The sequence below is a fragment of the Seriola aureovittata genome, chromosome 9 (assembly GCF_021018895.1).
Source record: "Seriola aureovittata isolate HTS-2021-v1 ecotype China chromosome 9, ASM2101889v1, whole genome shotgun sequence".
NCBI classification, from domain to species: Eukaryota; Metazoa; Chordata; class Actinopteri; order Carangiformes; family Carangidae; genus Seriola; species Seriola aureovittata.
Genome location: NC_079372.1, coordinates 23,030,572 through 23,057,729, shown reverse-complemented (window position 1 = coordinate 23,057,729; position 27,158 = coordinate 23,030,572). Strand labels below are relative to the sequence as shown.

The following is a 27,158-nucleotide window of genomic DNA, read 5'->3' as shown; positions in this document are numbered from 1 at the left end:
TGTGTCTGTGTCACCCTCACCTGTCTACCTCTCTACCTGTCTGTCAGGAGGTGGCAGGCGAGCCTCTCTACATGCTCTACAGAGCTATAAAGTATCAGGTAGACAAAGGGCCAGTTGACGCCGTGACAGGAAAAGCCAAACGAACACTCAACGACAGTCACCTGCTGCGAGAGGACATTGACTACTCTGCTATGGTAACCACAGCAACACACACATCTCACCTGTCTGTATTATTCATTTATACTCACCTTGACAATATAGGTAAGTCATAATGGACAACAGGTGTGCTGATTGGTATACACAAACAATACATGAGTCATGTTTTTTTTTTTACCTTAACATGTCTACCTGTCTCTCTCTACCTGTTTCTCTGTACCTGTTTCTCTGTACCTGTCTGTCTCTCTCTACCTGTTCCTCTGTACCTGTTTCTCTGTACCTGTCTGTCTCTGTATCTGTCTGTCTCTCAGACCCTGACAGTCTTGGTGAAGAACGGAGTTGAGGTTCAGCCGTGTCCTGTTAAGGTGCTCGACACCGACACTATCACACAGGTACCTGTCTGTCTGATTACCACCTGCATGTCTTGTTGTCACCTGTCTGTCTCTCACCTCTCTGTCTCCCTGTTTGCCTGTTTTCAGGTGAAGGATAAGATCCTGGATCAAGTCTACAGGGGAGCTCCGTTCTCTCAAAGACCAGCAGCTGATAGTCTGGACCTGGGTACACACCCATACCTGTCTCACCTGTCTTACCTGTCTGTGGTTTGATTGACAGCTCATACTGACCTGTGTGTCTGTGTTTGATGTCAGAGTGGCGTTCAGGTCAGGCGGGTCACCTGACCCTGTCGGATGATGATGTCACAGCAGTGGTTCAGGGTCGCTGGAAACGGATCAACACGTTGCAGCACTACAAGGTAGCAACGACTGACCAATCACGCTGCGTCTTCACATTCTCTTATGTTCTCTCATGTTCTCCCATGTTCTCTTCATGTTCTCTCATGAACTCTGTTCCTCTTTACCTCCTTGTTTACATTCCTTACGTCTCCTTCTTGTTCTTCAGGTTCCAGACGGTGCGACTGTGGCTCTGATTCCTCGTTCACAGAACTCAGGTGGAGTTGGAATCAACCAGGTGTTCCAGACTGGAGAGAGTAAGACCATAACACGTCCAAACAGTCTAGAACTTATAGAACATGAGAAACCAGAACCAAAACAGAGAGAGCCATGTAGAACATCTAGAACCCAGAGTCAATGCAAAGAACACCATTAAGAACTATAAAGAGAAATATATAGAACATATACAATAACAGACCATTTTAGAACATTTAGGGTATCAAAAGTACACAGAACCCAGACCCAACACAACACATTTCTGTGTGTGGTTGTCATAGAAACACCGATGCTAGAGGGTGAGGAGGAGGAGGGTCTTCGTCTGTGGCACCTGGTGAAGAGCAGCGAAGATCCTGAAATTCCAAAACACAGAAAGAGCAGCATGAGGGAGAGAGAGCGAGCCAAGGCCATACCTGAGATTTACCTGACCAGACTGCTGTCCATGAAGGTAACACACACATTAATATCTGAGATTTACCTGACCAGACTGCTGTCCATGAAGGTAACACACACACACAAAATTGCAACATCTCTCTCTCTCTACCTGTCTCTCCCTCTATCTCTCTCTCTCTACCTAGGGGACACTGCAGAAGTTTGTGGACGATGTCTTTGTGGCCATCCTCAGTACAAAGCGTCCTCCTCCAATTGCCGTAAGATTCTTCTTTGACTTCCTGGACGACATGGCTGAGAAACACGGCATTGACGACCCCGAGACGGTTCACATCTGGAAGACCAACAGGTAAGACATACACCTGATCATCTGACATACTTAGTCACCTGTCTGTCTCTCTGACCTGTCTGTCTGTCTGTAGTCTCCCTCTCAGATTCTGGGTGAACATCCTGAAGAACCCTCAGTTTGTTTTGGATGTTCAGGTGACCGACAGCATCGACGCCGTCCTGTCAGTCATTGCTCAGACCTTCATCGACTCCTGCACCACCTCTGAACACAAAGTGGGACGGGTATGATCTGTGTGTCTCTCTGTCTGTCCCGCTGTCTGTTATAGCATGAAGTATCTGGCTCTACACATATTAACTCTGTGTGGATCTCATAATATATTTCTGTCCAATCAGGACTCTCCTGTCAACAAGCTGCTGTACGCCAGAGAGATCCCCCGATACAAACAGCTGGTAGAGAGGTGAGACGCCTTCCTGTCAGGGTGCACTAAGTTTTAATATGTACAGTTCAGTTGCTGTGGAAACACGCTCTCTGGTTTACAGTTACTAAAGAAACACACTCACTGTCGTACAGTTACCGTAGAAATATGTTCACTAATGTCACATCATGTAAACTGTGTGTGTGTGTGTGTGTGTGTGTGTGTGTGTAGGTACTACAGTGACATCCACAGCGCTGCGTCAGGCTGTTACCAGGAGATGAACTCCACTCTGACTGAACTCTCAGGGGTCAGTGAACTCAAACCTGAACTACAGATGTTACTGAAGAAAACAACTTCACATCAACATGAACTTCTCTGTGTCTGTTTCAGAGTTTCGCCTCGGAGATGAACACTGTTGTTGCTCTTCATGAACTCTACAAGTACATTAACAAATACTACGACCAGGTAAAACACACACACACACACACACACACACACACACACACAAGTAAGATCCACCTTCATAGGGGGCAGCATTTCACCTCCAGTTAATCATGTTGTTGTTTTCCCCATGTTCTTTATAATTTATTATTTATATGTGCATTTATTGTTGATAGTTAAAATTGTTGATAGCACTGAAACAAATTATGAGTACTTGTAATATAAACAGTATGTTTTTATTTACCTATAAACATATGAAGGCAGGAGGATTCTGCATGACACATGGGTGTCAGGCTCTAGCAGCATGAGGAAGGGATGATGACATCATCACAAAGGCAGAATCAGAAAATAAGGTTCATTGCCAGGTAGTTTTTTACTTACAAGATATCTGGCTTGGTGTTTGGTGCAGTATCCAATTAACGAATTTATAGGAAATAACAATAAAATGATAAAACACTGCAAGTCAAAAAGATAAATATACATACGTTTTCTTCTTTTCTTTGCCATTGAATGCGGTTTCTTGTCGGAGCAGTCCTTCTGGACGGAGATAAAGATCGCTTTCTAGGCGCTCCAGCCATCTCTGCGTTTCTGTGATGCTAGTAGGGAACTTTTTTTTTTAAGTTGGGAGTTGTAGCGTAACTTCAAGCTCTGGAGGAAGTTGTTCTTCTTCATGGGACTGAGGGCAGACTAGAAGCTACACTGACTCACACAGCATCTAGTGTCATAAAGTGGTATTACAACACGGTGCGGGATGCAGCTAGTTAGTTAGCATGCTCATTTCTGTCGATATCACTGAAATACAAAAGATGGAGTCCTTGGTCATGACATCATTACTGTGGCTCCTTCACATACTATTGATAGTGTTAGTTCATTTTTTGAACATTTTAAGCTAAAATTCAGATCTTGCACATTGCACCTTTAAAGCTGCTGCAGCCATGTGACCCCTTTGGTCACTGGCTGTTCCGGGACTAAGACTAAAGAAGACTGAGACTCTGAGACTCTCAACCACTGAGATCTGTGATAGACACTTTAAAACACTAACAGATCTACACCTGTCTGTCTCTGCACCTGTCTGTCTCTATACCTGTCTCTCTCTAAGATCATCATGTCTCTGGAGGAGGACAGTTCGGGTCAGAAGATGCAGTTGGCCTACCGACTGCAGCAGGTTGCTGCCCTGGTAGAGAACAAGGTCACTGACCTCTGATGACCTCTCTGACTCCATCAACCAGCCCCCAGGAAGAACTGGCCTCTGATGACCTCTGACCCCTGGAGACACTTGGAGCCCCACAGAGGAAGAGGAGAGGATGAAGAAGCTCCTTCAGCAGCTCTGAGAGACTGAAACTCTGGAAACCATCGTACTCATGTTAACATTGTGTCTTCCTGCTGTGTGTGTGTGTGTGTGTGTGTGTGTGTGTGCGTGCGTGTGTGTGTGCGTGTGTGTGCGTGTGTCCATGTCCGCTTGGGATATAATATACAAGGTTTTTATAGTTGGACTCAGGATGTCTTTAGATCCCTTCACTCTGCTGCAGCAGCAGCTGAACCTGCTTGACCTGAAACTTAATCAAACCAAAACTTAACCAGACTTAAACTAGACCTAAACCAGACTTAATCCATACTTAAACCAGATGTTAGACCCATCTGACACCAGTCTGTGATGTAAAATGACAATCTAACCGATCAGATCAGGGAATATCGTCTCCTGCTGCCTTGCACTACATTTCCCAGAGTTCCCTGCTGTGCTGTTCTGCTGTCTGTCAAGAGTCAAAAGCACAATTGTAATAGTTTCTACTGATGACATGTATTGATCATTGATCTGCTGGATGTTTTTTATCGACAGTGTTGTTGCCTTCACTACTGAAACCAGCGTTGTGATGCAGGTCTGCCCCCTCCCCCCACATGTGGAGGTTTGACTCAATGCAATAACAGAATCAGGGAGTGGTTTGAAATCACTGTTTCAGTCTGATTCCAGTTTCTGGTTGTTTTTTAACAACACAAGCTGGAGCTAAAAGTTCTAGTACAACCTCAGGATCAGGCCTGCACTGGTTCCCAGTCTCTCCAGTCTTCCTCAGTTCCAGGTTGAGTCCAGATTGACTCACCAGGGTTCTCAGGTTTGGATAATTCAAGCTACAAGCACTGAATTTTTATTTATCGACCAATCAGCGTGTAGCAGATGAGTGGCTTGAAGAAAGATGGAAGAGCATCATTCAGTGACGCTTGTTACTATGGAGACCATAGTGCGATTGAGGTCACATTTTATTGAGTCTCTTTCAAATTGAGTTTGATGGTGCTTCCTTGGTTCCCTTTTAGCTTGGGTCTGGTTGTCCTTGGGTCCAGTTCAGCTTCATTAGGCCCCATTTGGATTGGGTTTAATGGTCCTTCTGGTCCCGAGTAGATTTTCAGGTCATACTTGAGTGTCCCTCCTTCCTTATGTTCCAAACTCTATGGATCAGATTTGAATGACTAACCTTGGGTCTCATGTGGATCTTCAGTATTGTCAGGTTAGGTCTGAGAAGGGTTTCCATTGGTCATTGAAGGCCTCTTGTCTGCAGCATGTTCAGGATTAGGTGGATTTTCTTTAGGTCCATTCAGGTTTGGATTCATTGCTTGTTGGTCCAGTCTGGTCTAGGTCCAGTTCATGGGTTTTTATTTTTATGAATGAGTTGATCTCATATTCGAGTAACATAAGTCATTCAACATGTAACTTCAACAAGCCCAGTCTGATCATCAAACCGACCAATCAGAGCCAGACTCTCTAGCTGAATGATCAGGGAGGTTTAACTTTCTGATCGAAGCAGGTCACCTGAAAAGACCTGACGATGATGATATATTGTTTTCACTGCTCAAATAAAACCTGAACTTACAAGATAAAAGGAGGTTGATAGCTGGAGATCTACCTGAACTGCTGAAACAGGTAGTTTGACTGAAGTTAACTTGCTGGTTAAGTTTTTGTATGTAAAATAAAAAGTTTAGAGACAAGAAACTAGAATCAGACTGAACATTTTAAGTCGAACCTGCTGAATGAACAAAGAGCTGAAGAACGATCAAAACAATCTGAAATCTGGGGGTTTAAACTGTGTGTGTGTGTGTGTGTGTGTGTGTGTGTGTGTGTGTGTGTGTGAGTGTGTGTGTGAGTGTGTGTGAGTGTGTGAGAGAGAGAGAGAGAGAGAGTCACTAACTTATTGTGTGTACATACTGTAAGTCCTATTTATACCTATTTATCCCAGCTGTGCCTTCACTCTTGCAGCTAGGTGGCACTGTCTGTCTGTTCTGACAGTAGCCTTATTGAGCATGTGTCCCAGAGCATCATGGGAACATAAATTCATTTTAATGTTTAACTTTTATTGAACCAGGGAGGGAAAACAACAAACCCTGCATTATGTACTAATACCCCACACTGAACCCAGTCTAACACTGAACATATATTACAGAACCAGCTAGCATAACATTATGCTATATTACAGAACCAGCTAGCTTAACATTACAGAACCAGCTAGCATAACATTATACTATATTACAGAACCAGCTAGCATAACATAATGCTATTTTACAGAACCAGCTAGCATAACATTATGCTATATTGCAGAACCAGCTAGCATAACATTATGCTATTTTGCAGAACCAGCTAGCATAACATTATGCTATTTTACAGAACAGCTAGCATAACATGCTATATTATAGAATATCTAGCATAACATTATGCTAGGCTAGTCTCAACTCATGGTTCACTTCTGGAGTTGAGATTATTGTGTCAGCTGCTGTTTCTGTCATCAACAATGATCTGTCAAGTTTAAATGTTACATGAGGAGTTACTGGTAGCAACAATTGTACAAGCTGTTAAAGTCTGTAATAAATTATATTGAGCTATGATTGCATTGACAAGAGGTTATGGTTATGTAACATCCTTAAACAAAGATGGCTCCTTACAGCCTGCGTAATGTCAGATATGTGAGCTGTTTGAAACTAGCTGCTTGTAGAAAGCATAAGGTATCAACAAACACCCTGATTAAATGTATATTAAAACAAGCAGCTAGTGAAAAACAGCTAGCTGTTTGTAGTTGGTAACGTGAGATTTTATGAAACATTTAGCATAACATCTGGTATGCTAATTGTTTGAAATGTTTGTTTATCCTCAGGCTCAGCTCAGTACAAACATGGAGGTTGTTTGTTTAACCTGAACACAACCTGAGACAAAAACTGATGAATTTTGTCAGTAGAATAAAACTAATTTCACTGAATTAACAGAGCACCCATCTGAACACTGGGCTCAGGTGTGTGTAGCTGATGGTTTAACAACATGAGTTGTACAGGTATGTTATATTTCTGGCTCTGATCTCAGCCAGTTGAACCATCTGACAGGCTGAATCCAAATATCCTCAATTCATTAACAGCAATAATAAAGTCAAAATCACTGATTTCAGTCTTGGTTAATTTGGCGACACCTGTAGTTTCTGGTGGTAACAGCAAATACAGTTTAGCACTAAAGCTCCCAGAATTCTGGGGGCATAAATAAGTCAGAGAATAAACTGCCAGTCTCCATCTTTGTGGGAGCAGCTGTGGTCTGTTTGATGCTGCACATGGCCTGAGTCTGAACAGCAGCACAGTGACAGGAGCTGATTACCTGGCTGACCAGGTGGAGTTGTGCAGCTCTTCGTCAGCTCACTCTGGCTGCTCCTGACTCTTCATCACTCCCTTCAACATTTCAAACTGATCCGAAAAATTGACATTGTTCTGTTTTGTACATGTATTTTTGATGAACAACAGAACAAGTGCTAAGCCTATTTATCAAACACATTGCATCTTCTGTGAACACTTCATAATAAAAGTCGGCTCCTGTATTACTAGTGAAATGCTGTTAATGTGAACCTGCAGCAGGAGGAAATGATCAGTGTCATCAGCAGCAGATTAACACAGACACATAAATATTACAACACTTTGATCAGAGGGTCATAGATTCAGTCACCATAGTTCCCTCATCAGACTTCACTTTAAATCAGAGAACAGGATCATCAGAGATGATGTCGTTATGATGTTTCAGTGTTGTTTCAGCATGAAGAAACAGTTCCCACAAGAACCTGGACATAGATCTGATCTGATCTTACAGTTTAACACCCCAACCTAACTGTGTCTGCAGGACTCAGTCTGTGAGTCAAGACATTCAAGGTTTGGATTCATCCTGGAGATTGTCAGCTGTGTTTCCATGGCAACAGTTTGTTGTTTTACCTGTTGGGGTGTTTTCTCTGTGTGTATGACACTGTACTATTTAGTCTTCATTTGAAAATATGCTTCATGGGGACTCTCCTGGACTGTATGTTTTTAAGTGTAAATGGACTCTGACTGAAGACTGAACCCACCAGGCAATAATGAACAAACAGACTCTGACTGTCTGACTCAGAAACCTGAACCAGGTCTTCGTATCTGAACGATCTTCCTGCAGCTTCTCTACGTTTCTTCTTCTTCTGGTATTTCTGATTATTGCTCTTTGATCTTCTCTGTGTTTTTGCCTTGCGTGTTTTTTGAGTCTGTGTTTGACCCGTAGTTGTAATTCTCTGATCAGATTAGACTTTGCATGCGTGTGATGATGATGATGATAATTTACGGTGCTTCTTCAAGCTAATTTGTTATTTTGTTTTTTAAATGAAGGCGGGAGGCAGTGTTTAAACTCTGCTGCGTCGCTGATGATGTATATCTATCTCTATCTGGTCTCTGTACAGTTTTCTAATCTTCTGGAAGTAATGGAACAGATCCTCAGCTCTGATTGGTCGAGCTGTTTGTTACTGAAACGTTTTTTCTACAAGGGAATAAAAACTTTAACATGTTTGTACAAATAAATCCAGGATCAGTTGATGAAGTAATGAAGCACAGACTGCTTTTCTATTGACCCTGTACAGTTTGCTAACAGTGTGTAAATGTTCCTGTAAATACCTGTCTGAGGATGCTGATGATGATGGTGAATATGACTCCGTCTGCAATGGAAATGTGTTTTTATTGTGAAATGGCAGAAGGCCAAACACAGTTTGTATCATGTAAAAATAAAGTTATAATTTTAACAGTTTGTGTTGTTTGGAGTTTTAGTTCAGATCTGGATCAATATGATCAAAGACCAGGCTGATGTTCACTGTCAGCTGCTGCCGTTTTATCTTCTTGAAGATCCAAAAATATCTGTTGATGTCACAAACATACTGATGATGTCACAAACATCCTGATGATGTCACACACATTATATCTTGACACTGTTTTTATTGACTATTTATCTTTAATCTTGATAATAACTTCTGCACGGTCATCCTCTTTCTTGACTTCAGTACATTATTGACAGTGATGCCATGTTTCTAGTTTCACTAGAATAGAGGATGTAGCTACACTGGTTCAACAATAATGGCCATGCTTCATACAGATATCTTTCAACATTTATTTCTCTCCCTCTCGATGACATCAGAGGACGCCATGAAAACTACCAAAAATAAAAACATAAAAGTTGAAGCACATGTCTGTCTGTTGTTTCAAATTCTCATTAATGTTCATATAAGCATGTTAATTACAATATACACAAATATAAATCCAATACAATTACTGTGTGCGCCTCTTGAACCATGTGCAGAAAAATGTCAATTTGGAGCTGCCACCATAGTGTTCTGCGCTGACCCATAATGCCATGGTCATACACCTAGCCAAATTCTGATCATGTGACTCTTACTCAAAAAAAACAAAACCTTACATGAAGGGCATCTAATTTACAACCAAACTCGTATATTTTTAATCAAACCATCCATCAATGTTACCCTTTTCATATCGTATTTATTCCATTACCTTAATTACCTTATGTACTTAAATTATCATGAATTTATATGACACATAGGAAATGCAGAAAATGAACAATTAAATCTGTCTCTCATACAGTTATAGAGGAGTTTGTCTCATGTCAGTGATGACATGTTTCTAGTTTCACTAGAATAGAGGAATTTACAGGAAGTGTTTCTAACTCTGACTTATTATTATATTTATGAGAACTTTTAGTTTGCAATCTGCCCCCCTCCCTCCTTACTGTAGATCCGCCACTGGTCCCAGTTTGGGTCCAGTAGCAGCGTGCCCGGTGTTTGCGCATGCGCGCAGCCCGGTGTCCGGTGTCAGACTGTCAGCAGCTGTTGAGACCATGAACGGTAGGACCGACACAGCAGAGAAAACACACCCAGAATAACCAAGTGGTCCCGGTGCGGACCCAGTACAGACCAGGTCCAGAGGTAGTACACGACCGGGCCGGATACTGCAGGGAGCCGCTGATCTGCAGCTGGAGCTAACGGGACTAACAGGCTAACTGGCAGCAGACCGTCAGCTGTCATAACGGGGCTAACGGGCTAACAGGCTAACGGACAGGCCACTGACTCGTGTTCACCACGCTGCACTGCACTCATACGTCCTGACCCGGGTTAGTTTGTGGACCTCCTGAACCGTCTCCAGCCGGACTGTCTCCGGTTCACCGCCGGTCTCTGGTGAAGTTCAGCCGGCTAACGGAGGCTAACGAGCTAACTGTCAGAGTACCGTCAGTCCAGCCGAGAGAGAGAGACCGTTTTGACCCGTTTCCGTTTGAGGAGCAACAATGTTGATAGGTAAAGATTTCCTGGCCCGGGTCGGTGTCCCGGGTCAACTGTCAGTGCTGTCGGTGCAGTTTGTATCTGATTCAGTGTCGCTGAACTCTGTTAAGCTAGTTAGCATTAGCTAACGGTACCAGGCTGTGACTGCTGCTGCTGTCAGACAAACAAACACACACACACACACACACACACACACACACACACACACACACACACACACACACACACACACACACACACACACACACACAACGGGTTTGTGGTTCAGGGCTTCCATGCCAGACACCGTTCAAAAAATCTTGTATTAACAGGTGATTATCTTCAGCAGTATCAAACACTAATGTCTTCTGGTAAATTCCTCCAGATGACACATGTGTTTGCTTCCTTGTGGTGGCTGCCACACTGAGCAGTGTGTTAACACAATCACATCCGAACAGTTAAGATTTTTGCCTTGTGTGTGGTTTGTGTAAGTGGTAATGTATGTTTGAACAGTTGTGAATGTGTGCTTTAATATTTTATGTTTTTGTAGTAATGAGGACCTGTGGTCTGAAATTTTGTTAATTGAACTTTATGCCAGAGTAATAATGTTTCTGTTTGGGTGTCAGGGAATGTCTAAACAGATACATTTACTAATGCAGAAGGAAAATGTAGAAGTGCAGTTTGGTGTAAAAATTAAGAGTGACTCTTCATAAGTCTGTAAAGGGGTTAACTCATATTTCAGGAGTTATATTCCTGCTAATCAAATCCCTAGATTTCCATATTATTGTGATGATCTGTTAGTGTGACTGAATGTGACTCTGACTCTGTGGCTCCTCCCCTTAGCAGCGGTCAGTGCTGGAACTGGAAACTCTGCTGCCCCCGGGAAGAAACACCGGCGCAGAGGCAAGAAGCACCGGAGAGTCCGGACCGACGAGCAACGGTGAGAAATCAGCAGAGATGTTAGATGAGACTTACTGATGACCCCAAACATACACACCACACTCGGAGGCTATATTTAGCAGTGTGTGTGTGTGTGTTTGACTTCTCGTCTGTCTTTGTGTCTTTGTTCAGTCCAATGGTCTTTACCGTCCTGACGGTTCAGGACCAGGTTCCTGTAGGGTTGTGACGATGATCTCTGTGATTAGCTGATAGGATGATGTGACTATGGTAAGATCGAGCAGCTCTAAGTTCATGTGTTGCTCATTGGCCTGCTGACCTTTGACCTGAGCTGAGGTCTAATCAGACATAGAAAACATTGCAAAAAATTAGAACATATCTACATCCATGAATTATCATGTAATTAACCCCAAATCTGGGGTCCAGCCCATCACAGTGACTAGGTCCTGATTTCCCTGACTCTGGATCTTAATTAGAAAAATTGACGTCAGTTCAAGAGTTCAAATTCAGAGGTGGTTTTCGTGATTTAATGCTCATTAAGGAGGTGGTACCATCTAAAGACCCCCTGATATATCACATTCTATAGTGGGAGGTCAGGGCTGTCAGCTGACTGCTGGACTACTGGGTAATATCCACTCCAAACTGGAGTCTCTGCTGACAGGGGGAGATGGCTGTCTCATATGAGTTTCCAATGTGAATGGACTGAGGTGAGTCTGCTGTCTGAAGGTGGTCTCACCTGTTGAGTCCCTCTTTTCTTCATCTGCTGCCTCTGGCTGATCCCATCAGAAACACAGCTGATCTCCATGAAGGCTCAGATGGTCTATGGCATGTTTACATGGCATAAAGGGAAGAGCTGTGCCTGCCAGAATAAACTGAGGGCACCAACATCTACTGCACTCTGGGTTTAAACAGTTCATGAAGAAGACTGTGTGTCATGGTAACGACTCAGTGATGACATAAAACTGCAGGAGTCTTTGATGAATGATACACACCTGTTCACTAAAGAAGATCAGCGTGTAAATGAAACAGCAAGGCTAACAGTTTCCCCCTGCTCCCAGTCATTGTGCTTAACTAACTGGTGTCCTGCTTACAGAAACAGGTTTGGTGCTGGGCCTGCAGAGACTCAGCTCCAATAATAGACCCAGAGCTTGAATCATGATCCCACAACACACACACACTCTTCAATCTATTTCAGTGCAGTCGAGTCTGACCCTAACAATGTCCATGACTCAGAGCAGCAAAGTGTGTGTGCGTGTGTGTGCGCTGAGTGAACATGGTTAGAATGACCGTGTTCAGACTGGAAACATTGCTATATGTGTGTATGTAGTACATGTGCTCAGGTGTGTGCGTGTTGTACAGGTGACCAGGTGTTTGTGTTGTTCAGGTGTGTGTGTGGTCCAGGTGTGTGCATGTTGTACAGATGTTCACTTGGGGATGGGAATCAAGAACCAGATCCAGTTGAGAACCAGTTCTATTGGAATTGTTTATCGATTCCTGATGTTGTGTCATCACCACAGATCCAGCTTCAGGCCCTTCCTGTTTAGCTCTGATGTAATAGCTTATTTTTTGTCTTTTTCAGGCTGGAGGACCTCAGTGACCTTCAGAGTAGCTTTCCAACCACACCAATGCAGACTTGCCCCCAAAGTACTCCAAAAACCATCACATCATCACATCCAGAAGATCTCCATGAAACCACCTCAGCAGCCCAACAAAATCTTCTACGTACCACCTGGCAGTCCCAGAGTGTCCCCAGAACCTCCTCCCCACCTCTCCAGGACACACTGGAGACCACATCCACCCTTCTAGATGCAATAGATGTAGCACCCCTGGTACCTCCTGGAACTACCCTGTTAATTGCCCCGCAGCCCCGTTCAAATACGCCCTTGACAGCACCATTGACTCCTCAGACCTTCACCCAATCACCCCCTACCACATTTCAAAGTCCCGCCCACAGTCCCAGCCAATCACCGCCAACTGTAAACGAAAATATTACCCAGAATTCCTCCAGATTGCCTCACAGGACTCTTCAAACTGTTAATCCAAGTGTTTCTGAGACAGATCCCTTGGAATCACCTCCAATCCTACTCCACAATGTTACCCACAATGCACCTCAATCATCTTCATTGTCTGTCCCACATCCTGTCAAAGCCCCTCCTAGCCCTCCATTAAGCCCCTCCCACCCTGACCCCTTGCTGCTGACATCAGTGACCTTCACCTCCAGTGCCTCCTCCCACCTCTACTCCCCGCTCTGCTCCTCATCTGCCTCCTTCCTCCACTCCCTCGACTCTCTGGGTCCTCCCATTGGTCTGCCTCCTATGATGTCATCAGCTACCCATCAACTGACCACACCCTCTCCGGTTCTGAGTCCGCCCCCTCCTGAGTTAACCCCGCCCCCTGCTCAGCTGCTGGGCTCAGATGATGAAGAGCAGGAAGACCCGTCAGACTACTGTAAAGGTCATTGTCTCTGACTTTGACTCTGACTCTGTGTCTGACTTTAACATGGACCCTGATTCTGAATCTGTCTCTGTCTTTGTCTTTGTCTTTGTCTCTGTCTCTGTCTTTGACTCTGACTCTGTCTCTGTGTCTGACGTTAATACGGACTCTGACTCTTTCTCTGACTCTGTGTCTGACTTTGTCTCTGTCTCTGTCTCTGTCTCTGACTTTGACTTTGACTTTTACTCTGACTCTGACCTCCGACCTCCTCCTCCTCTCAGTACTCAACCTAGTGAGTCCAGGAGGACTAGTGAGTCCAGGAGGCTGGACTCTGAGCTGACACTTAGTTTATCTCTCTCTTAGTAACACTCCCAAGGCAGTGGACCCAGGGTTCCTGGGATACCCATTGATACCCCACTATGTTTTGTAATGTCTGTTGTGTTTGTGTTGCAGGTGGTTACTACCCGGTGAAGATTGGTGACCTGTTTAATGGGAGATACCACGTGGTCAGAAAACTGGGCTGGGGACATTTTTCTACTGTTTGGCTCTGCTGGGATCTGCAGTAAGACACACACACACACACACACACACACACACACACACACACACACACACACACACATCAATCACACATCAATCACATACATCAATCACACCTCTTCTGACTCTCTGTGTGTGTTTAGGAAGAAACGTTTTGTGGCATTGAAGGTGGTAAAAAGTGCTCCACATTACACTGAGACGGCTCTGGATGAGATCAAACTGCTCAGATGTGTAAGACACACACACATGCACACAAACACAGACTGGTAGCATGTCCTGAGATGAGGAGACTGAACTGATTCATTGTTTCCAGGTGAGGGACAGTGACCCCTCGGACCCCCACAGAGAAACCATCGTCCAGCTGATCGATGACTTCAAGATCTCTGGAGTCAATGGAGTCCGTATCCTTCATCACCTGTCTGTCTGTCTGTCTGTCTACCTGTCCACCTGTCTGCCTGTTACTTCCTCAGCCTCTCTCAGATGTCTGTATGGTTCTGGAGGTTTTGGGTCATCAGCTGTTAAAGTGGATCATCAAGTCGAACTACATGGGACTTCCTCTGCTGTGTGTGAAGACCATCATCAAACAGGTAACACCTGTGACTCTGACATCACCTCAGGTACCTGGAGTTCACCTCAGCAGTCACTGGGATGGTTATTGAAATTGAGAAATAGGTCTAGTTGAGAACTGGTTCAAAATGGTCTGAACCACTAGAATTGTGTTCCTTTCATTAGTGTTGGGTGGCCATACAGCCTGCTAATTATATAAGGCCCTGCAAATTACACAAGGACCATGCAAATTACCAAGCTGGACAGTGTCTCTTTCTGTCTGTAACAAGCTGTCTCTGTCTCTGATTAATGGTCAGAAACATCTTTGAATCAGTATTTTATATTGAAGTAGAATCACCTCCTCATGTTGTTTCCTCCACCAATCAGTCAAGTTTCAGGAAACACAGTGTCTTCTTCTTGAGTTACAGTGTTGAATAATGGCCAGAAGTCTTTTTGCTGAACATTATTATGTCACAGTGAAGTTGACCTTTGACCTTTTGGATATGAAATGTCATAACTTCCATTTTATCCTTACAAACATTTGAGTTATATTGTGTCATAATTAGTGAATGGATTTGTGAGTTATTGACAAAAATGTGTTATGTGAGGTCATCGCAACCTTGATCTTTGATCTTTGACCTTTGACCACCAACATGGACATTTGTGCCAAATTTGAAGAAGTTCTATGGAGCTGTTCCTGAGAGGTCACAGAGCGACATGGACAGAGTCATAACAACGGACCTGAAGCAGCCAATTAATAATTGATTAAATAATAATAAAGCTGCAGCCATAGTCAATAGGCTCAAATTCACATTTTGTAGCTAAAGCTAATTGTATTATTGTGAGGACTGGACTGATAACCGGTGTTATCGTTATTATGTTAATGTAAATATTCACTGATCTGAGGATTTTATAGATGTAGTTTGTGTGTAGGTCAACAGATGGAGCCAGCTGTTTTAAAGGAGGGACACAATCAATAATCAGACCGATAAGCAGAATCGATAATGAAATTGGTATCAATAAAATTCAATTCCTATTGTTGGGCTGTGTCTGCCACCAGGTGCTTCAGGGTCTGGATTACCTTCACACCAAGTGTAAGATCATCCACACCGACATCAAACCAGAGAACATTTTATTGGATGTAGACGAGGTCTACATTAGGAGGTTGGCAGCTGAGGCCACCGTCTGGCAGAGAGCTGGAGCCCCACCCCCCTCAGGATCATCAGGTGAGGAGCAGTGATGTGATTGATCAGGTAGACATGACCGATAGGATTGACCTTATTGTTTCTTTAGACAGTTTTGGTGGGACTGAGACTGAACACAACAGAACACATCTTCATACTATCTCATACAAGAAGTCAGAACTGAAGTCCCAGACCATAGACCTGACCCTGTCTGTCTGTAACCTGTCTGTCTGTCGTCTGTCTACCTGTCTGTCTGTAGTCCGCGTGTCTATTTGTAACCTGTCTGTGTGTCTCTCTGTCTGTCTTTAACTTGTTTAACTGTCTCTCTGTCTGTCGTCTGTCTGTCCTCCTTTCTGTACCCTGTCTGACTGCCTGTCTCTCTGTCTATAACCTGTTTGTCTCTCTGTTTGTCTGTAACCTGTCTCTCTCTTCCATCTTTTCTTACCCCTGTTTCTGATGTTTTTTCCTGTCTCTCTCTCTCTGTCTCTCTCTCTCTCTCCGTAACCTGTCACCCATCTCTCTTTCTGTCTGTAGCCTGTCTCTCTCTGTAATCTGTCTGTCTGTAATCTATCTGTCTGTAACCCATCTGTCTTTCTGTCTGTAGCCTGTCTCTCTCTGTAACCTGTCTGTCTCTCTATCTGTCTTTAACCTGTCTCTCTCTCTTCCATCTTTTCTTTCTTCTGTTGCTGATGTTTTCTTCCTGTCTCTCTCTCTCTGTAACCTGTCTGTCTGTGACCTGTCTTTCTGTTCCACTCCTCCATCTTTTCTTTCCTCTGTTTCTGTTTCCTCCTGTCTCTCTCTCTGTAACCTGTCTGTCTGTCTGTAAACTGTCTGTCTGTTCCACTCTTCCATCTTTTCTTTCCTGTGTTTCTGATGTTTTCTTCCTGTCTCTCTCTCTCTCCCTGTCTGTCTGCCTCTATGTGTCTCTCTCTCTAGTTAGCACGGCTCCCAGGGATCTACAGGTAAGTGTCCAGATGTGATGCCTGCTGTGTTCTCATTGGTTACTGCCATTTCAGATTGAGAACCTGTTTCAGGTGTTTGTAACCAGCTGTGACCAGCATTGTGCAGCTAGAGAGGAGACACCATGCATGATGTCACCCCCCCAACACTGCAGTGTTAGCAACACAAAGTGTGTGTGTGTGTGTGTGTGTGTGTGTGTGTGTGTGTGTGTGTGTGAGCACTTAAACAGCTGAGTTACTGTGTTCCCTAATCATCCTGTGTGCATGCGTGCATGTGTGTGTGTCTGTGTCTGTGTGTGTGTCTGTGTGTGTGTAGGTTGGTAAACTGTCTAAGAATAAGAAGAAGAAATTGAAGAGGAAAGCGAAGCGTCAGCAGAGACTGTTGGAGGAGAGACTGATAGATATACAGGTACTTTACTGTACTACAGTACTGCTACTGTACTAGAGCAATATTTACTGCTACTATTACTATTAATACTGCAGTTAGACAATCAGAATAATTCAGGAAATGACAAATGACCCCTTCAAAATAAGTTAAATTTTTCTCCTGTGTTCAGAAGATGGAGGAGGAAGAAGGAGTGTATCAACCTGAGGACACAGACACACACTGTGAGTACACACTGATACACACTTTGAGTACACACTGACACACACTGATACACATTGTGAATACACACTGAAACACACTAACACAGACAGACGCACACTGTAAGTACACACACGCAGTACATGCAGTACTCACTGTACATGCAGTATTCACAGTACTCACAGTACATGTAATTATAAACACAGTGTTTGTGTTCTCAGGTTCTCTCGTTATCAACGGCAACACCATCTGTTCCACAGCCAACAGTAAAGCCAGTCCAGAGTCCACCTGCTCCTGGCTGGAGGACAGGTGTAATGGCCACGCCCCCGGTCGTTTCTCCAGCCCTGCGTCTGGCCTATCAGGTTTCTCCAGTTCTGTGATGTCAGCGACGTCTGAATCAGCACTTTCTACTCAGTCAGGATACTCGAGTGGGCGAGACGGTGAGAAAACAGATACATGTAGACACAAAGGTAACACAGCTGTCACACCTGACACACCTGAAAAACTTGACACACCTGACACAGCTGACAGATCTGAAAGACTTGACACACCTGACACATCTGACACACAGCTGACACACCTGAAACACCTGACACACCTGACACAGCTGACACCCCTGATAGCCCTGACACACCTAACAGACCTGACAGACCTGACAGACCTGACAGACCTGACAGACCTGACATACCAGACACACTTGACACACTTGACACACTTGACACAGCTGACACACCTGACATACCTGCCCTCTGTCTCCTCAGTGTTCAGTGCGTCAGACTTTGTCCTCAGTCCTCTGGATCCTCAAAATGCAGACAAACTGAAAGTGAAGATCGCTGATCTGGGAAATGCATGCTGGGTGGTGAGACACCTTCATCATCTCCTCCTCCTCTTTCTCTCTGTAATTTTCATCTTATGAACAATCAGACTTCTCTCTCTCTGTGTCTCTCTCTCTCTCTCTCTCTGTCTCTCTCTCTCTCTCTCTGTCTCTCTCTCTCTCTCTCTCTCTTTCAGCACAAACACTTCACTGAAGACATTCAGACCAGACAGTACAGAGCTCTTGAGGTTCTGATTGGAGCAGAGTACGGACCACCTGCTGACATCTGGAGCACCGCCTGCATGGTACACACACACACACACACACACACACACACACACACACACACACACACACGAGTACAGGCTCACCAACACTGGACAGTTGTAGACCTGGTCTGATGTATCTGGATTTGTGCCGAAGCAGCAGATGGTAGGGTCAGAGACCAGCCTTGTGTCAGCAGTCCAGGCTGATGGTGGTGGTGTAATAGTGTGATGTCACAGTTTATCTGAGCATTGCTTCGACTATGTTTACCCCATCATGGCCACAGTTTAACATCTACTAAAAACTACTTCCAGCAGGATAATACTCCATGTCACAAACTGGGTGCATCAACATGACAGTGAGTTCAGTGAACTTCAGTGACCTCCCAAGTCTCCAGACCTTCCAGTAGAACAGCTTTGGGATGTGGTAGAACAGGAGATTGGCAGCCTGATGATGATGATGATGATGATGATGATAATAATGTTTCAATATCTGGTGGATCCATGACATGAAGAACTGAGGAACTACCCAGTGCTAGTGTGGTGTTCCTAATGAAGTGATCACTGAGTGTATGCGGAACCTAATCATTTATTGATACTGGAGCATTTTGATCAGTAACCAACCCAAACATCACACAGACCAAATCGAGTCTGGATCTTTAAACCTGAACCTGTGAAACACCTGTTTCATCTGAGTCTCCTGCTGCTGTGGTCTCTGGTCTTTAGCTCCTGAATTTAGCATCAGTCTCCTTCAACCAGATCCTCGGAGTGTAGGCCGTTTCCTTTTAAAGGTGTTCAGTGTTTAGCCACGCCCTCATGTGTTCAGTGTTTAGCCACGCCCTCGTGTTCAGCAGGTTCACTCTGGACTCCACTAACTGCTCTTCATGTTAAACTATTGATCAATCAGTGTATTGATTGGTTGTTATTTGTGTTTCAGGCGTTTGAGCTGGCAACAGGAGATTATCTGTTTGAACCTCATTCAGGAGAAGACTACACCAGAGACGAAGGTACCCCAGTACTGCAGGACTACACTGAACTATAGAGTACTATCAAGTACTTCAGAGTACTTCACTGTGTTTTTTTTTTTTCAGATCACATCGCTCACATCATGGAGCTTCTCGGACCCATCCCTGTGCCCTTTGCTCTGTCTGGCAGGTACTCCAGAGAGTACTTCAACAGGAGAGGTGAGACCTGCAGACCCACTCTGTGATTGGCTGTTTGTTAGTGAAATGCACCCTGGGATTGTAGTTGGCAGTTTAGTGAGTTTTATTTCTCTACTAGTCTCACCTCTGTACCTGTCTACCTGTCTCAGGTGAGCTGCGGCACATCTCCAGCCTGAAGCCCTGGGGACTGTTTGAAGTCCTGCTGGAGAAGTACGAGTGGCCTCTGGACCAGGCGGCTCAGTTCAGTGACTTCCTGTTGACCATGTTGGAACTGCAGCCTGAACGCAGAGCGACGGCAGCTCAGTGTCTGCAGCACGCATGGCTGCACACATGAACACACACACACACACACACACACACACACACACACACACAGTGGTTGAGGAGTTTTAGTGTCTCTAACTCGGTGGTGATTTAATTTGATGTAGGAAATTATCATCTCGACTGTCTGAATGCTCTGTGGACTGATTCCTAAATTGGTTCATTGATTGGTTGGTTGGTTAATTTGTTGGTTGGCTGTGCAGGTCAACAGATTTAATTGAGGCTGGATCCAAATGTCTGTGATGATCCAGTTCTTAGACTCTGAACAGGTCTGAGCAGGTCGGATTAGGTCTTAGATCTGCTGCACAGAGAAATAAAGAGGATGAAGGTGGACTTCATCATCCTCACAGCAGTGTCGTAGCTTCTTCTGTTTTAAATGTGGTAAATAAACAGATCAGAGACTTCAGGTTTAATAAAGAACAGTTGGTGTTTTATCTGTGATCAGTTTGTAAATGTTAAACATTAGAATAGTATAAAGATATAGGAGGTCAAACTGTCTAGTCCTCTTTGCTGTGCTGCAGAACAAGTCTCATGATCATGATCCTGATCTGAGCAGATATGAACTCCAGGTTCTTTGCAGAGTCCAGACCTGAATGTACCACAGACACAACCAACAAATGTACACACCTGAGAACACATGCACACATCTGGATTCAGCCTTAGGTTTTGTCCTCCCTGCTGACCTTTGACCTCCATCATGTCACCACAGTGATAGTCGGCAGATTTCACATCACAACATGTTGATGATCTGATGATTTATTAAAAACAGAGTCTGACAGGAAACGAAAACAAAACAGGAATCAGCTGCATCTTCTGTAAACTGCTCAGTCTTTCTGTTGTACCGGCTGATTTCTGCAAATTTCTGTAGATTTCTAATGATTTCTGTTGATTTCTGCTGACTTTCTGAAAATTTCTGCTGATTTCTAATTTGAAATTTTCTGCTTTTCTTATGAATTTGCTGTAAACTTTGTTCTTTATGTTGTTCGACTGAATTTTCCTGTTTTTCTGCTGATTTCTGTGATTTCTGTTGATTTTAGTTTGTATTGAACTGACTCCTGCTGTACCTTTAAGAAAACTGTGAGAGGATTTTTGATTACTGGTTATTGATTAAGGACTTGTAATGATGGTGATGAGTTTTGGTTTAGATGAGCACACTGTAGCTTCCTGACAGCGGCTGACCTCTCACTGACTCTGACAACAGTATTGATCGTATTGATCACAGTATTGATCTCTGTAGCTGAAACTGAGTCGTCCTCGGATGACATCTGACCTCCTCACCTGTTCACCTGCTCTCACCTGTTTCTATGTTCATATAAGAAATAGTGCCTTGAAATGACCTTGACCCCACCCCCTCTTCCCAGTCACAGTGACATCACCAGAGACATAGTTTTTTCTACATGTGTCATCTGTGTGGAACATTTCTTCTGTGAAAATAAAGATGATATTGAAAGCTGGTCTGACATTTGTCATGACCTTTGACCTCTGACTTTGAGCTGCTCTTCACTCAGCCTGCAGGGTTGAGTCAAATCAACAATCTGAACAGGAAAGCGGTCTGCCTGCTGCTCTGCTGGTAAGAATGAATATGATCATAAAGGGTTTTTAAACTGCAAAGTACTTTATTAGTCATTGATAAATAAATGATAGATCAGTTATTTCACCTTCATTATAACATTGTGGCTTCTGTTTATCTTCCTGCATCACACTTTATATTTATCAGCAGCTATTCTACTAATTGATCTGTAAATATTTTCTGTTCCTGTGTCACAGTGATGTTTGTTTTTCTATTTATGTCTCTGAAAAAGTGGACAAAACATGACAAACAATCAATCAATTTTTTGGTAAGTAATGATTTATTATTTGAGATTTGTCCCATCTGTTACTTAACTGATCAGTCAAGTCAGGCAATTTAGTTTATATTTGTTTAATGTGTAAGATCTGTCAGCTCATCATCATCATCATCATCATCATCATGTTTTATAATGCAAATGATTGTATTGTAGTTAAACAGGAAACAACTCAGGTGACAGACATGGGCGTGTCCACAGTGAGTCCAGGAGGATTTGGATGTTCAACCACCTCTGCATGAAGGAGCAGTGATCCGCCTCCTGGATCTCAGAGTCCACACACTCTGCCAAAGCAACTCATTCAGGTGCCTCAATCTATCATCATTGTTTCAGCCACTTAGAATAAGGTAGAAAAATCAAATAGTATATAATACTGCCTAAAAACGTGATTATATAGTAAGGTATAAAAATGTAATACTACTCTGAGGTTACAAATGTCATAGTAGAGTAAAGCAGAAGAACGGCAAAGTATATTAAAGTATACAAATGTCATAGTTTAATGGGGTACAAAAATGTCAAAAAATGTTATAGTACATTAAGACATCAAATTGTCAAAAATGTCATACTATAGTAGGGCATAAAAATGTCGAAAAATGTCAGAGTATATTATGCTATAAAAAGTCATAGTATAGTATGTCATAAAAATTTAATGAAAAGTCATCGTATAGTATGTAATGAAATTCTCAAAAACGTCATAGTATCATAAGGCATAATAATGTCATAAAAAGTCATATTATAGTATTGCATGTCAAAAAACGTCACAATACACTAAGGCATGAAAATGTCAAAAAACATCAGCAATTTCATATACTTATCATTGTAGTTATTGTTTTCATTATTATTATTGTTATTGGTGGTGTCATTTTTATTTTCGCTATTATTATTTTATCATTATTATATTGTCTCATTTCTTGTCTGGATTGTGTTAATGTTTCAGCTTATTCAATTGTATTTATACTGTCTTCTTCTTTTCTCATTCTTATGAGCAAGTGAGTGATCTATGTAAAAGGTTTCATACTGCTCTTTCAGGTGTCTGAGGGAAACAATAAAAATCTAAATTTAAAAAACAAACAAAAGACACGTCATAGTAAAGTATAAAACGTAAAAAAATGTCATAGTATAGTAAGTTGATGTACAACGCCAGGACCTAAAACCACTGACTGAAATGTTGACTTCATAACAGCGTCATGTACTCAGCATGTTGACATCAGAGCTTTAAAGTTAGACTCCTGTAGGTCAACTCCTTCATTTTACTGTGTTCCATACACAATGAATGTACTGTAATCATATTACACTGTTCACAGTGTTTACATAAAATGTCATAGTACAGTAATACAATATCAAAAAAAGTCATAGTATATGAAGATATAAAAATGTGAAAAAATGTCATAAAAATGTGAAAAAACTTCATAGTATTGTATGTTATAAAAAGTTATAGTATAGTAAGGTATAAAAATGTTACAGTATATCATAAAAATGCCACAAAGAGTCACAGTATAGTACGGCATCAAAACGGCATAGTATATTAAGATATAAAAATATAAAAAAACTACACAGTATAGTATGTCAAAAAGTCATAGTATAATAAGGCATAAATATGTCAGTGTAATAAGGTATAATAATGTCAGTTTAATAAGTAGTTGAATGTCTAGTGTAGGAAAACATACATTATGATGTAACATTGTAGTATAAGGTATAGTATGGTGTAAAAGTATAGTAAAATGTATAGTATGATGCGACGGTGTAGTAGCTGTGAATGTGTAGTATGATGACATCACACAGGACACAGTGTGTAGAACAGGTTTAATATAAAAAAACCCAGAGTGACTCTGGTCTAAAGACTTTGTGTTTGCAGGTTTACATGGTCCAAACATCCGGTTCAGATCAGACACATTCGACTGGCTTGACCCGGTAGGATCTGAGACTGACGTAGATCTGCTTCAGTGGGTCACACACTCTCATCCTGAAGGTCAGAGGTCAGCTGCTTCAGTCTCTGAGTTCAACAGTTCATAGTACTCTTCATCCTCCTCTTCACTTCTTCTTCCTCACCACCGTCCAGCCATCCTCTTCATCCTGAGTAGTAGGAGGAGGAGGTGGAGGATCTGTCCTGCTGACTGATGGACTGGAGGATTCACACTCCATCTCCTGAGAACACAAAAACTTGATCACAGTTCATCCTCACTGTTCTTTTCTATTCTATTCTATTCTATTCTCTCGGCCTCACCTATTTTTAACTGGGGTACATCACCATGGTAACCTATGCTGCAATTTAATCTAGAACAGTGGTTCCCTTTAAGTGGCCAACAAATAATTTGTAAAACAGAACAATTTTGGTGAATACATGTAATTATAAAAAAGATAAATAATAAAAACATGAATAATATTTTTAGATGTTTTTAAATACTATGATTCTTGTTTTTGTCATGTGTTAAAGCCTATCACTGTGATAAGCCAATAATGGGACCACATCGTATACTTGTTTGCTATCTCAGTCTGATTGCATGCTAACAGATTACATTTATGGCAAAAACTGGAGCATCAAAATGGATAGCTGGTTAGCAACAGGAAAAATTAAAAAGGAAAGAGTCAAGAGACAGATGGTGAATTGACAGAAGACCTACATGTTTTCCCTGCTTTCAGTTCAGTCTTGACTGTTCGATTGTTACTATTAAAATAAAAAGTACTCTGACAATAAGTTGGAAAAGGTTGGGAACCACTTATTTAGAACAGTACATCATATTCAACAAAAAGCCTCATACAGCAGCTTGTGTAACAGTTACCTGTTATATGTTATAATAATCAATGTTTAGGTCACTTTCCTTGGACTCACCTGTGTCTAAACTGACCAATCAGAGCTCATTACCTGACAGGGGAGACGTACCTGTGTTTCATCATCGCTCTCTTCATCAGACTGTGTCGGTGGAGCTGTCACCTTCACTCTCTGACTCTTCTTCTGTGTTAAACTGTCGATGCTGTGTTGGAGCTGTTGCAATGCCCCCTGCTGCCACTGAGTGAACATCTGCAGCAGATTGATGGACACCTGTACACAGGTGGAGTAGGGTTAACATCTACACCTGTACACAGGTGGAGCAGATTTAATGTACATCTACACCTGTGCACAGGTGGAGCAGGGTTAACATCTACATCTGTAAACAGGTGGAGCATCAGGTTAGGGCATGAATTATGTCAATGGGTGTTCCCCATAGGAATAATGTAACAAATTTGTCTGTGCATATGTTACTTTTAGTGTGTACCTGAGGTAAACTCCCATCATCCACCACTGTGTCAAACTCCTGATCCATCAGGTCAGCGATGAAGTCCTCGACCTCACACTGCTGCAGGTCAGCTGATCCACACACACACACACACACACACACACACACACACACACACAAAATCAAACTATCCTTTTGTATTCAAGAGAAAAATCTAATCAGAATCTAACACTGACCCTAATTTCAAAACATGGACATGAAAAAAGTGATGCAAGATGCAAGATTATGTTTCCAGCTGTTGGAAATTCATTGAAACACAGCTACATGAAGCTTGACACTTAGCCTGCTATGGAGCAAGCTAGTTCAGCAATATAAGTTACCATGGTTACTGAGCAGGGAATCCTATAAGCCACAGTAATGGAATGGAACTGATCTGCTGATCAAAGTGTGTCTATGGAAACTTTAACAGTGTTTTATTCAACTATTATTATTGGATTAGCTGTTAGCTGCTGTTAGTGCTCTGAGCTAACAGGGAGATGCACCTGAGGCCGTCAGATAAACCAATAATCGATTATCACCTGCAGATTATTGGCCAATCAAAACAATGGTTGGTTGCAGGTTTGGTGATCTGGTGATCAGCTGATCGATTAATAGTATAAACAAATACAGTAAACACCTGCTGAACATGACAGTCCACCTCACCAATCACAGGCTGTGAACTGACTGGTTACCATGGTTACCTACCATTGTCGTGGAAATACTGCTGAACAACATCCACCATCCAATCCGCTTTCTGCTGCCCATACACGCCCCCAAACCCGTTATCTACAGCAATCTGAGGAAGACAGACAGACAGGTGTTAATGTAAACAGAAAGACAGGTGTTAATGAGAACAGACAGAAAGGTTTCAATGTGAACAGACAGACAGGTGTTAATGAGAACGGACAGAGATCATTTCTCAGAAACTAAACACAGCTGAGAAGTTGTTCTTTCATAACAGTGACACATGTTCTTTGACTAAGTTAAAGCAGACTTGACTGATATTAAAACATTTGATGTTGACAGTCTTTACTTAGACTGTAAAGTTGAGTTCAGAATAAAAAGTCATGTTTCCTCACACTGACTTTTAATGTGTCACATACAAACCTTTGCATTAGTCTATTTCAAGTTGTGTCCAGTGGATGTCGCTCTAACATGAAGAACTAAACCTGTTCTCTGTGTTCCATTAGGCTTCATCTCACCATCACTGGCTTATAGCCTGTTAGCTTTAGCCCGTTAGCTTCGGCCCGTCTGCGCCGCAGTGACTGCAGTCTGTCACCTGTCTGTCTGATGTCACCTGTCTGTCGCCTGTCTGTCAACCTGTCAACTATGCGGACAGTTACCTGTAGAACGGGCCAGGTATGAAGAACCGCTCTCACTCCCTCCGTGAAGAGCTCACGTGAAGCTGCGGAGGCCGCCATGTTGGATGTGACAGACAGAAGCAGTAGAGTTAAGAACCAGGATCAGGCAGAAACAGCCGATCCTGATTCGGAGATTCCGGACCCGATGGTCAGACCAGGAAAAACAGAACTTTATTTTATCTCTATTAAATATGAATTAAAGATAAAAAAAAAAATAATTAAAAAAAGTCAAATAAAAAATTTATTTAAAAAACACGTTATAACATGTTTTCCCTCGGTCTATGGTTTTAATACAAGCGGTTACACCACACAGTTAGCTTACACACAGTAACTTCAGCTAATATTACAAGGTTTCTCCTCATATATGTGATATTTACCAAATGTGGACATGTATGCAATTAGCTACTGAGATTATAGCATAGCAAAGACTCTCTCTACAGTTTGTCTTGTTATTACAGCCTGTTGCTGCACAAAGCTCGGGCATTTTAACACTAACAGATGGATTACTTGTCCTTGTCGGAGCAGAGAGGAGGAGCCTCCAACCCCACGGCTTCTTCTATTGGTGCGGCAATGATCCTGCGAGTCCTCAACACAGCTGCTGCCGTTTAAGCATCAGAGGAAGAAAGTTTAAGAGCCCGGCTCGTACATCATTAGTGGCGGCTGACATAATATGCAGCGCGCCTCTGTACCGCCTTTGTGAACATTTGTGTGTAATTTGGATTTGGTTTGAGATACTGGTGTTGATTGTTGGGGACTGGGCTAGGTTTAACTTTCTGATTGTGCATCACAC

General features: G+C 42.7%; 3 protein-coding genes across 5 annotated transcripts in view; 2 read left to right on the top strand and 1 right to left on the bottom strand.

Annotated features, from left to right (window-relative positions):
- The window catches only part of plxnb3 (plexin B3), a 53,282-nt gene extending 44,600 nt beyond the window's left edge, over nt 1-8,682 (top strand). For all 3 annotated transcript variants that reach the window (XM_056383968.1, XM_056383970.1, XM_056383969.1), the window contains 12 exons: nt 48-194; nt 468-548; nt 636-714; nt 804-907; nt 1,054-1,141; nt 1,382-1,548; nt 1,679-1,839; nt 1,913-2,060; nt 2,172-2,236; nt 2,426-2,501; nt 2,585-2,659; nt 3,735-8,682. In XM_056383968.1, coding sequence (XP_056239943.1) covers nt 48-194; nt 468-548; nt 636-714; nt 804-907; nt 1,054-1,141; nt 1,382-1,548; nt 1,679-1,839; nt 1,913-2,060; nt 2,172-2,236; nt 2,426-2,501; nt 2,585-2,659; nt 3,735-3,839 — 1,296 coding nt within the window. In that variant the 3' untranslated portion in view covers nt 3,840-8,682. The remainder of the gene's footprint in view (nt 1-47; nt 195-467; nt 549-635; nt 715-803; nt 908-1,053; nt 1,142-1,381; nt 1,549-1,678; nt 1,840-1,912; nt 2,061-2,171; nt 2,237-2,425; nt 2,502-2,584; nt 2,660-3,734) is intronic.
- Nucleotides 8,683-9,676: 994 nt separating this feature from the next.
- srpk3 (SRSF protein kinase 3) lies at nt 9,677-21,364 on the top strand. Its single transcript, XM_056383971.1, has 17 exons — nt 9,677-10,239; nt 11,047-11,143; nt 12,680-13,554; nt 13,987-14,095; nt 14,217-14,304; nt 14,387-14,474; nt 14,554-14,660; nt 15,680-15,845; nt 16,740-16,765; nt 17,079-17,171; nt 17,320-17,371; nt 17,570-17,788; nt 18,110-18,207; nt 18,360-18,467; nt 19,363-19,432; nt 19,517-19,609; nt 19,738-21,364. Exons 1-17 carry the CDS (start codon nt 10,230-10,232, stop codon nt 19,920-19,922), a joined length of 2,484 nt encoding a protein of 827 aa, XP_056239946.1. The 5' UTR covers nt 9,677-10,229; the 3' UTR covers nt 19,923-21,364.
- Nucleotides 21,365-23,539: 2,175 nt separating this feature from the next.
- tsr2 (TSR2 ribosome maturation factor) lies at nt 23,540-26,472 on the bottom strand. The gene is made up of 5 exons (XM_056383972.1): nt 26,351-26,472; nt 25,713-25,803; nt 25,008-25,099; nt 24,635-24,793; nt 23,540-23,898 (listed from the first exon to the last, which is right to left on the bottom strand). The coding sequence occupies exons 1-5, from the start codon at nt 26,426-26,428 to the stop codon at nt 23,785-23,787; spliced, it is 534 nt and encodes a 177-aa protein (XP_056239947.1). The 5' UTR covers nt 26,429-26,472; the 3' UTR covers nt 23,540-23,784.
- Nucleotides 26,473-27,158: the final 686 nt, after the last annotated feature.